The sequence below is a fragment of the Setaria viridis genome, chromosome 1 (assembly GCF_005286985.2).
Source record: "Setaria viridis chromosome 1, Setaria_viridis_v4.0, whole genome shotgun sequence".
NCBI classification, from domain to species: domain Eukaryota; kingdom Viridiplantae; phylum Streptophyta; class Magnoliopsida; order Poales; family Poaceae; genus Setaria; species Setaria viridis.
In genome coordinates, this window is record NC_048263.2 from 35021405 (window position 1) to 35033322 (window position 11918).

Here is an 11918-nt window from a genome sequence, read left to right on the forward strand (position 1 = left end):
ATTGGAGCCAGCTCTAAACCCCTAACCAGCAACGGCTATATTCTCCGCCGTCTCCTCTCCCCCTCGCGTACTAGCCGTTGCGCTGCGGTGGCGTTCCCCTCCCCCAACTCCTGCTACAAATACTCCTCAGCGGCCGATTCCTAAACCCCACAGCGCAAGCTGCTCTTCTCTCTCTCTTTCTTTCATTCTCCTCGCCTCCCCACGCCGATTTCAAGCGCTTGGGGGGACGAGATCGCGCTCATCAAAGCTCTCGACGTTCTTTGCATTTTTTTTCGCTGTTAATCTGCTCGTTTAATTATTCTCGTATTAATTTGTGCTCGATTCTAACTTGCTAGTTTTTAGTTCGCGTTTAATTTCGTTGCTTCTGCTGTTGCTATTACTATTCTCTGTTGTGCTTGTCTTGTTCGTTTGTTGCTGCTATAACCATGGACGCAGGTTCCCTCTCGATCTCCTCCGAGAAGAGCCGCGCCGCCGCGCCGCGGCCGCCGCTGCAGGAGGCGGGCTCCCGCCCCTACATGCCGTCGCTGAGCACGGGATCGCGCAACCCGTCGGCCAAGTGCTACGTAAGTCGTCTGCTCTTCTCCCCAATAATTTGTGCGCTCGCGTAGGGTGTTCGACGATTTGCCTGACCGGGCTTGGCGGCTTCTCCCTGTCTTGTTTGTGCGCTGCAGGGAGACAGGTTCATCCCGGACAGGTCGGCGATGGACATGGACATGGCGCACTACCTGCTCACGGAGCCCAAGAAGGACAAGGAGAACGCGGCGGGTGTGGTGGCGTCTCCGTCCAAGGAGGCGTACCGGAGGCTGCTCGCGGAGAAGCTGCTCAATAACCGGACGCGGATCCTCGCCTTCAGGAACAAGCCGCCGGAGCCGGAGAACGTCTCCTTCGCCGACGCGGCTTCCTCCAACCTGCAGGCCAAGCCGGCCAAGCAGCGGCGCCACATTCCCCAGGTATGTGCACGAGCTCTTCTTATTCCGCTTCCTAGTCATCTAGATTGATGCGTCTGATTTAATGGCGCTGGAATGGTGGATAGCTGACGCGGCTTGAATCAATTTGTGCAGTCTGCAGAGAGGACTCTGGACGCACCGGAGCTCGTTGATGACTACTACCTCAACCTGCTCGACTGGGGGAGCAACAACGTGCTGTCCATTGCTTTGGGCGACACGGTGTACCTGTGGGACGCATCGAGCGGATCCACATCCGAGCTTGTGACCGTCGACGAGGACAGCGGTCCTATTACTAGCGTTAGCTGGGCTCCTGATGGTCGGCACATTGCTGTCGGGCTCAACTCGTCTGACGTTCAGCTCTGGGACACCAGCTCCAACAGACTGGTATGCACATTATCCTTCATCCAACCTTGTTGTAGTGAACTTGTGACTCACTTCCATCCAAAATTGTTATGGTGATGGTACTGCAATACACGTTCTCTGGTGCTGAATTAGATCGTTCTTTCTGTACAGTTGAGAACTCTCAGAGGGGTGCACGAGGGAAGAGTCGGCTCGCTGGCGTGGAACAACAGCATCCTGACGACCGGCAGCATGGACGGAAACATCGTGAACAATGACGTGAGGATCAGGAACCACGTCGTGCAGACGTACGAGGGGCACAGCCAGGAGGTGTGTGGCCTCAAGTGGTCTGGATCAGGGCAGCAGCTGGCCAGCGGGGGCAACGACAACCTTCTGCACATTTGGGATGTGTCAATGGCATCCTCCATGCCATCTGCTGGCCGCAACCAGTGGCTGCACAGGCTCGAGGACCACATGGCCGCTGTAAAGGCGCTCGCCTGGTGCCCGTTCCAGAGCAACTTGCTGGCCACTGGCGGTGGTGGGAGCGATCGGTGCATCAAGTTCTGGAACACGCACACTGGTGCATGCCTAAACTCTGTTGACACCGGATCACAGGTGTGCGCTCTTCTCTGGAACAAGAATGAGAGAGAGCTGCTGAGTTCACACGGATTCACACAGAACCAACTGACTTTGTGGAAGTATCCATCAATGGTGAAGACGGCTGAACTCACTGGCCATACCTCTCGTGTCCTTTTCATGGCTCAGGTGAATTTTCACACACTTTTTACAGATACCATCTGCACTGACTATATGCAAAGCTTTGCTGATGGTTCTTGTGTTGTTAAACAGAGTCCTGATGGTTGCACAGTAGCATCAGCTGCTGCGGATGAGACCCTCCGGTTCTGGAATGTTTTTGGAGCCCCTGAAGCACCCAAGCCTGCAGCCAAAGCTTCATACACTGGGATGTTCAACAGCTTCAACCATATCCGATAGGATGAGACGATTACTGATGATCTTCTTTTGGATATGGTCCCAGTGTTCTTCTAGTTCATATAGATCGCCTCTCACTGGTATTTGTTAGAAACTCATCTGTTCCTAGTTTAACCATCTTGAGCATTGACTTTTTGTTGTTGATTTGAAGCTTTTGGGTTGGATTTTTTTTACTTATTGGTTCTCCTGTGCAATGTCATTGCAGATGTGATCTACCAAATTGGCTAAGCAGGCAGCTTGAGGGAAGCATTGCAATCCAAATACATCATTTTTAGGTATTGCTCAATTGCTCAGTACAAACACAAATCCAAGCTATTGTAAGTGGAAACTGATATGACGCCTTGTTCGCTTTCTTCTTGATAGTTTTCCGGAGGGTCAGAAATCAATGACACAGGGTTGCCTTCGTTGCCGTCTTCATCATCACAACATCACAGGCACGGAGCAGCATAACCTCCACATGTAGAGCCTGAGATTGAAATGCAGAATCGCAGAGCCCTTGACTTCGGACAAGACACGCTGCGGCCTAGCCTCAGAGATTACAATGCAGAGTCCGACAATTTTGCTACTTCTCCTGTCATTTGTAATTTGTATGCCAGTCATTAGTGCTGTTCGATGTAGAATGTTTTCGCCTTTTGATGCAACATCAAGAGAGCTTGTTTGATGTGGCATTAATTGTAAATCAAGACACAACCTTTCCTTTCATAATTATAATGGAATATTTGTTCTCATTTTCCTCTTCCAAAAGTGTACTGTGTTTGAAGCTCACTAGTTCAGTGTTCAGACATATGCAACTGGTAGATTAATTTAAATGACAAAAGATTGGCTGTAAGCAAGGCTGTGATAAACTGATATCCTTACAAAATGTCGAGACCAATGGCAGCTGGCAGAGTAGTTTGAACACATTACATTTTCCTGATTTTGAAACCATTTTCCATACTCAGAGAGCATTTTCTGTACTTTTTTTAAAAAAAGGAATACTCCATCAGTTTTGAAATGAATTTTATTAGCTAATTAGCTTGTCAACACAGGGTGCATGGAATAGATTTGGGCACGTAAGAGTTAAGACATTCACACCAAGGATGTTCCAACTAAGGACGCAAACGTAGTGAATTCATCTGGAACCGATGGAAACATAGGGCCGGTTTGGAAAAACTGGTGATGCGCACCACTGTATCACTACCTCACCAAGGTACATGTTGACTGAAGACATGTGCCATTACGATTCCGGCATTGACACGGCCAGCGGCAGGGGGAGAATTCGTTGCTACCTAATATTGGTATTTCAAATGTTCTTAGGAACAATGGTGATGATGATAGAAAATGGATATGCCATGAACAAGACCAATCTCAAAGTGCAAGTCCATCAAAGTTGAACTTTCAGTTCGTCGGCGGCCCGGCAGTACTTCATTGGAAAAGCCATAACTCCTTCATCCGGAGAGAGTTTGAGGTCCATGAGCACTTGATGGAAAGATTATTTGATAAGATTTCAAACGAATCTGGTTTGACATCAAGATCACATCGGCACGGTCTCCAAACCATCACGACAAGTTGCCGCTGTTTCTGTCGAGAGTTGTGTCGTCGTCATGGGCCTGATATTCACCCTTCAGACCCTGGCCCAAGTTGGAGCATGCCCCAAGGAGATGAAGAACACACAAAGAAAGCCCTTGGACGTCCTCTTGGCCACCTCCTTAGGAGGCCAGCAAGGGCGTCCAAGCCAAGCCAGAGTCCCAGTCCAACTCGAGTTCGAGTCTGCCTCGGCCTTCAGGACCAGTGTGTAGTAAAATGGACGCATTCGGACTCCGTTTTCAACGATCCACGTATGGATGGAAATATAATTTCATAAGATAACCAATGGATTTAGTTTGAGGTCCAAATTCGACCGGGGTGAATGGGAATCGTCGAAACAACTCAGCATCCAGAATCTGTCAGGTGCTGCGTCCCTGTTTTTGTCCATTAGGCTGTGTATGATCTTAGAGCCTGTTAGACAGCGCGTCCAGGGGGTGTGACAACCCTTAGACCTTACAATCTGTAGCCTCCACACACGTTAGGGTTTGGATTTTGCTTTAGATCAATCCGTCTTCGAACGGTCATCGTCTTCGATTGTGAAACCCCAACTTCGAGTGCTTAATCATTCATCTGCAATTGTCACTTTCAATTGAGTTGCTTCTTTTGAGTTCTTGTTTGTGTTCTTCGTTTCACAGGTAGGGATTAGCCTTCTTGGCGAGGTCAACTGGATTAGTGACACGATTGGTAACCAAAGGAGTCGTGGTGCTAAGATTGCAGAGTTTGGGTCTTTTGATCTGAAGCCGGATTGGTGTGTCGTGCTCCACCAAAACGATAGTTATCTCTACCTGACGGAAGATCGGGAACCCTATCTCCATCAATTGTTCACCTCTAGGACCCATTAGCGGGGTGTCTCAACATAACGTCCACCTTACGGTCTTCTTTTCGCCATCGCAGAAACTTTGCATGCTCTTTATTTCAGAACAAACGTTTCAAATGTGGTATTATTGGAGCATACAATATTACCTTGGCAGGGATTCTATTCTTGGGGCATTCACCCTCAGTATCACCAGGGTCATCTCGCCTGATCTTATACCGCGATGCACCGCAGACTGGGCATGCATCCAAATTCTTGGACTCCTTACCGTGGTAGAGGATGCAGTCATTATGATATGCATGTATCTTCTGCACCTCTAATCCCAGAGGGCAGACAACCTATTTTGCTTCGTATGTAGTGATAGGCAATTCGTCATCCTTCGGAAGCATATTCCTTATGATTTTCAGTAACTCCCCAAATACCTCCTTTCATTACAACAATTCCAGTGTGGTACCCAGCTTTTTCTGCCCCTCTTCGCAATTTGGGTATAGCAATTTCATGTGATCCTCTAACATGCGCTCGAACTTAATCCTCTCCTTTTCACTTTCGTAGTCTCTTTGTGCATCACGAATGGCCTGACCAAGATAATCAGTGGGCTCATCTTCTACCGCTACCTCTTCTTCAGCTTCCCCCATTGCAGTTTCATCAAAGGCACCGTATTTAGTGAACCCAGGAATGTTGTCATCGTCATCTTCTGCTTCATCGTCTTCCATTATAACACCACTCTCTCCGTGCTTGGTCCAACAAATATAGCCAGGCATGAAACCCGACCTAAACAAGTGTTCGTGAAGGGTCCTTGATGAAGCATAATCCTTCACATTCTTGAAAAGAACACATGGGCAGCACATGAAACCGTTCCGCTTGTTTGCCTCAGCCACACTGAGGAAAAGATGCACGCCCTCAATGAACTCTTGGGAGCGGCGGTCAGCGTTGTACATCCATTGCCGGTTCACCTGCATTACATGAGCATATCAAAAACTTGAACATGCCAATATCCATATATTACACAACATGCATGATTAATTAATTAATGAAAAGGTCCAAAATATCCATTACTCAACATGATTAATTAGTACCCTACCATAGCTGTTTGACTTGAACATTAATTTATTAAAGCCTTGATACAATGTAGGCAATCCCAAATAGCACTAAACAAACCAAACCTACAAGGCACTTCAACAGAATAAGGATTTCACGACCAATTCCAACTAAAACAGACAAATTCTTCGTCATTTCCTCATCAATGGGCTTCTTTTGCTGGTTCACCTCTTCATGCACATGTGCATTCTCATCAGCCGCCTCAGCCAATTTTTGCACGTGCTTAACATGCTCTTCCTCCCAGTACCAACCGGGACATCCAGTACTATCTGGCATACATCCATGGGCCCACCATAAGGTTTGTACTGATCCATACGAGAAGAAGTACACCGAGACATACCAAGACATGGAGACTATGATACAGGGTGGCGTGCTCTACATGGACTACCAGGAGACTAGTCATAGACAAGGAAACTACTCTTCCGAGTTAGAGTAGAACTCTGCAGTCGTATCTGACTAGTACTCTTGTAAAATAACCACCCTGTAACCCTGCTCCCCCAGCATATAAGGGTGAGCAGGGACCCCCTCAAAACAAGTTCGATCCAATACAAACAAAACAACACACATGACGTAGGGTATTACGCGATCTAGCGGCCCGAACCTGTCTAAATCGCGTGACTACGTACACCATGGAGCTCCTGATTTCGGCGACACCCACCAACCAAAACTCTACCTCGGGTACTCCCTTGGTAGGTTGCTAGATTTAAAGCACTGACAAGTACCATCCCACTAAAATTAGAACACCAAATCAAGAACTTTAATCAAAATCATCACAAAAAATGGCTACAATCCATAAAAAACATGGAGAGAACTCACATTGCGATCCGGACACCTGTAGAAGATGTGGCCCTTGTTGGGACACTCCTTCACTCTATACTCCAACACAATCTTATTCTTACACTCGCCGCACGCAATGAGAGGGAGGTCCGGCCTCAGTTGCTCACGAACTCCATGCGAGGCTGAGGACTCAAAAACAGTCGCCATCTATGCTATACCCATTTTGGTCAACTACTATAAATTTCTTCATTTTTAAACCATGAAATGAGCTATATATACTAGCAATGAAAGGTGGATACTCATTTTGATCAACTACTAAAAGCTTTCTTCTTCTACATATGCAAACTATCAAGTGAGTTTGAGCTCAAATGGGTATAAATAAAAAAATCCACCATTATTCCCAATCTAAAAGACCTCAAATTTCTCCATTACTAAACCATGAAATGAGCCATATATACTAGCTATGAAAGGTGGATACTCATTTTGATCAACTACAATCATGTTTCTTCTTCTACATATGCAAACTATCAAGTGAGTTCGAGCTCAAATGACGTTGTAAGGAAAATGGACCCTTGGCCCATTTAGTTTGGATTTTGGTGTTTGATGATCAACACGACCAAGTTGGACTAATGAATTTGCAAGGGTTTATTTTGTAGTTCAATATGATGCACGTGTGGAATTGGATGTAGGCGACATGGTGATTTGGATGATCAGCACCTCAAACAAGACTGAGAAGACATGTTGAAGACCTTCATTGATCAAGCATAGTCCAAGACTCAAGATAGAAAAGACCCGGAAGAAGACACGCGAAGAAACCAAACAAGTCGGTGCTGCACAGGAAGCACTGGACATGTCCGATGTGCTCAGGGAGGAGCACCGGACAGCATGGTGTACACTAGGCAACAACTGCAGCAGGCACATCGGACATGTCTAATGCAGCATCGGACATGCACCGGAGCCCTCACTGGATAGGGGTTCCATAGACAGTTGCAGCCCAGTTGGAGAGGCTGTTAAGGCACCAGACGTCTCCTGTGCTCATAGGTCTGGTGCACCAGAAGTGCACTGTAGCTCCAATGGTCAGTCCTGATAGCCTAACGGCTAGTCCACATGGCAGCACCGGACATGTCCAGTGACGGTGCAGAATTTCTGAGCCCGCCCCAATGGCTAGTTTATAAATAGGGGCTATAAATACCACCCCCAACCGGCCATTTGGGAGGTAGAGGATCAAGGAAACAGACCAAGAGAGTTGAGGCTCACTTCTAGTGCTCTCCATATGCATAGGGCTTAAAGAATCACTTGGTGATTAGCATAGGTGGTTTGCGAAGTGCTTAGGTTAGTTAGACCACGCTCATATGTGCTTGCTCTAGGCTTAGGCTTAGTACTTAGTGAGTTTTGCATACCTCAAAAGAAGAAGGTGCTTGCGCGCACCGTGTTTGTACTCGGCGAGGCTTGTAAGTCTTGCAAGACCACACCAACCGCGTTTGTGGTGTGGCCGCCATTGTGTACGGAGGGAACAAGGCCCGTGGCATTTCGGCTGGAAGCTTGATAGTGGAGATGGTGGGAAGCATTTGGGAGAGGCTATTTCGGAGACCCACTTGCGCATGGGAAGGCCTGGAGCTATCCATGGAGTTACCTGATCGGGAGCTTGGTCCCTGCGAGAGCTTCCTTGCGAGGAGCTCGAACGAGGACTAGGGGAAAGCTTGCACGCTTTTTGATACCTCGGTAAAAATACCGGTGTCGTCCAACGGGAGTTTATATCTCTATCTCAATTAAGCTTCCGCATTTACTTTGAATACCTAGGTTGTGTTCTTTATCTTCCTAGCTTAGTTGATAGGCTAGTTGATAGGATTGGAACGTAGATTGCATAACTCTTTTGCGGTAGAGACAGCAACACACCTAGAAAAACCGTAGTTGCACATTTAGATAGTTTTTCTCTCTCTGTTGCATAGGTTTTGCCTAGGTCAGAAAACTGAGGCCATAGTTTAGAAATAGATTTTAAGTTGCCTAATTCACCCTCCCCCTCCTTAGGCATCACGATCCCTTCAAGTGTTATCAAAGTTGGTTGGCTCATTTTGGACCTTTGGCTTCACCGCTGTTGAGCTGACACTAGATAAGAGTGGGAAAGGATGGATACCTTTAGGCCTTCGCACTTTGACAGGACTAAATTTCTCTACTATAGTGCTCGAATGGCTTGCTACCTTGAGGCGGTAGATTTGGGAATTTGGAGAGTCACTCGCGACAGGATGAAACCCCTAAAAAATCTCGAAAAACCAACCACAAGTGATGAAAAAGAAATTCATCTTAATGCTCGAGCCAAAATTGCTTGTTTGAATCCTTGAGCATTGGAATTTTTAACCAAGTGTTAACTGTCACACCCTGAAATTTTTGAATTTCAGGATGTGATTAAAAAGAATACATAAACAATGATTTTCTCATAATTTTAAATTTTTTTCCAACATTTATTTTTCTTCACAGGAAATTTAGTATAGGAAAAATAATTGTTTGTTTTTCAGAATTAAATAAGGTTGTTCTGTGTCTGTGCATTCATGCCGATGCATCTTGGTATTTCATGAGTGCAAAAGTTCCAAAAATGCTTTTAGACATGCATTGTCCAGACCCTTCTAATATTCTCCAAGTTTTTCTAAAATTTATTCTCCTTTTCCTAGAGTTAAATTCAATATTTGGAAGACTCTAAAATCCTTTTCACGAGCTCTGTTCACTGAGTCTAAGGTATCTTCCTTGCTAGTCCCTGTAGTCTACGGTTTCACAAATAAGTCCTTAGAACCTTGTTCAATCTAAAGGTTACACGTTCTAGCTCCGTTTCTATCCGTTCAAATTGTGTTAGATTTATAACAACATAAAACACACTTTAGTAGTGAGGTTGTCCACCATTGCATGTCTTTAAAAATAAATTTAATATTAATTTGATTAAAGCCTATTTGAATGTCTTTTCTTAATAAGAATTTAAGTAGGGTTTACATCGATTTTTTCATAATCAATATTAACTTGACTAATTCTTATTCAATTCGTTTTCTAAATAAAAGTTGGTTAGGTTCTATCCCATTTTCATAAACTAAGATTTAATTGGTTAATTCTTATTTATAACCAACTTTTCTAAATAAAAGATATCTAGTGTTATCCATCGGTTTTCATAAATAAGGTTAATATGCTTAATAATATTATAAATACCTATTCCACATTAACATGTTTAGTTGAACCCAAAATACAAAGTTCGATTAGATGATTTATACATGCTCTGAGTTTCTAAAGTTAATTGTTAAATTGGCATAACTAGTACTATAATATCTACAAATAAAATATGATTAAGTTTACCGCGTTTTCAATGATTAAATATAACTTGCATAATTCCAAATAGGGTCTTTCTTTGAAATAAGCTATGTGCATGTTTTATTTAATTAAAATGGATCAAGCATATAGTCTTTTTTATTTCTTTTATAAATCAAACCTCTCAATAGTTTTGCTTTGTCAACCATAGTTCCGTTCTCAGTGCTTCTTGTGTTCACGTGACCTTAGATTCGAGCCCTATCCTTTAGCATGCTCTTTTAAAACTTTTCTTTTATTTTGATGTATTGTTCTTAGTTATACTTGTTTGTTTGCTTTGTATATTTGTGCCAGTGTTTTCTTCGAGTAGAAGGATCGTTGCTCCAAAGTTTTGAAGATTTAGAGTTTCAAGAAAGCAAGATCTGAAGAGCAGTAAGAGTAACTTTTCGTTGGAGAAAGGCAAGTGTCCCTAACTATCCTTTTATCTATGCTTATTTATAATACCATGTTGATGTTAATTGGAACATGGAGAACCACCCAAGAAAACAGTGCAACCACAAGAACTATCATGGCTCTGGTCTTGGCTAATTAATTAGAGACATCAGTCTGGGGTAATCTTATCGAAAGGGCAAGAGGGGTGGCGGCAGATGGGGTATAACCCGGCCCTCAGACTGATCTGCTCTATGGTAGCTTCGAAGTCTTGAGAGAGGTTTATGCACACTACCGATCCGGAAACCTTAGCGGGTTACCACTTACTAGGGAATCTTTGTAAAGACCTCATAGTGTCCCTATGCAATCACACCTCATAAGTGTGGTATTGTGCCTGATCAGCACATCATGGTTGGGTCTAAAGTTCTTTAAACTTTTACGCAACTTGTGGGTAAAGGTGTGCAACCTCTGCAGAGTGTAAAACTGATATATCAGCAGTGCTCACGGTTAAGAGCGGCCTGACCCTCACATGATTAATTACACTTGAAGATGGACTTAAATAATTATTCTGGTTATTTCTTATGGCCTTGCTAAGAACCAACCATAAGTGTACTCACCCTTGCTTACTGCTGCTCAGAAGAAGAAGGTGTGTGAAAAATTCTGAAGATGATGCTGAGTTCTAGGCGTACGCAACCCCCAGTTGATTGCCTGTGAAGTTTGGAGCCTCCGTTTCCAGGGTTAAGCTGTGTATCTCTGATGGTCTTGTAAGTCTTTGTTTTCCTTTACGTGATAATGTTGCTGTTATTCGCTAATGATGTCACTATATGTATGAAACTAGATCCTGGCATACATATAGGTAGCACTTGATTTTGTTTTAAAACTAGGTGTGACATTAACCCCTGCTAATGTTAATAAAATTTTGTTAAAATTACATGAGCACCTTGAAGGCACAAGTAATGTCCATGAGCAAAAACATTGCCTAGCTAAACAAAGCTATGATTCCTTTAAAATGAATGAAAATGAGCTTGTTCGTGATATGTACTCTTGTTTGAATCTGATTATCAATGAGCTCAATTCTATAGGATTGACAAAGCTAGGTGATGCGAACATTGTGTGGAAGATCATCTCGGTACTACCACATAACAAATATGCAAGCATGATCACCATACTCCACAACATGGAGGACTTGAGCAACATGACCTCGGCCATTGTCATTGGTAAGTTGGTGGCATTTGAGATGTCACGCAAGATGGGTTAAGAAGAAGCTACTTCATCAAGCAAGAACATTGCTCTCACTTGCAACGAGCACAAGAAGATGAAGAGCAAGAAGCAAGTTGAGTCAAGCTCAAGCTCCTCAAGTGAAGAAGAAGATAAGGATGATGTTGATGATGATAAATCAAGTGATGATGACCAAGCCTCCTCCTCCTCCTCCTCTGATGTTGATGAAGAAACAATCAAGCTTATACAAGGAGTGGAGAAGTTGATCCATAAGTTGAATGTCAAGGGTGTGCCCATCCAAATTGAAGATTGCATCTTCACCAACCAAAGAAGAAAGCAAAGAAATAAAGAATGCTATGGTTGCAGCAAAAAGGGGCACTTTGTGGATGACTGTCCAAACAACCCCACACCCAAGGCAAAGAAGAAGGCATGCAAGGCCAAAGCCCTCAAAACAATCA

At 44.2% G+C, this 11918-nt stretch overlaps 1 protein-coding gene across 1 annotated transcript; it reads left to right on the forward strand.

Annotated features, from left to right (window-relative positions):
* On the forward strand, nucleotides 1-3004 carry LOC117834363 (cell division cycle 20.2, cofactor of APC complex). Its single transcript, XM_034713963.2, has 7 exons — nucleotides 1-563; nucleotides 672-950; nucleotides 1062-1331; nucleotides 1461-2051; nucleotides 2136-2356; nucleotides 2482-2551; nucleotides 2640-3004. The coding sequence occupies exons 1-5, from the start codon at nucleotides 426-428 to the stop codon at nucleotides 2277-2279; spliced, it is 1422 nt and encodes a 473-aa protein (XP_034569854.1). The 5' UTR covers nucleotides 1-425; the 3' UTR covers nucleotides 2280-2356; nucleotides 2482-2551; nucleotides 2640-3004.
* The last annotated feature ends 8914 nt before the right edge of the window (nucleotides 3005-11918 follow it).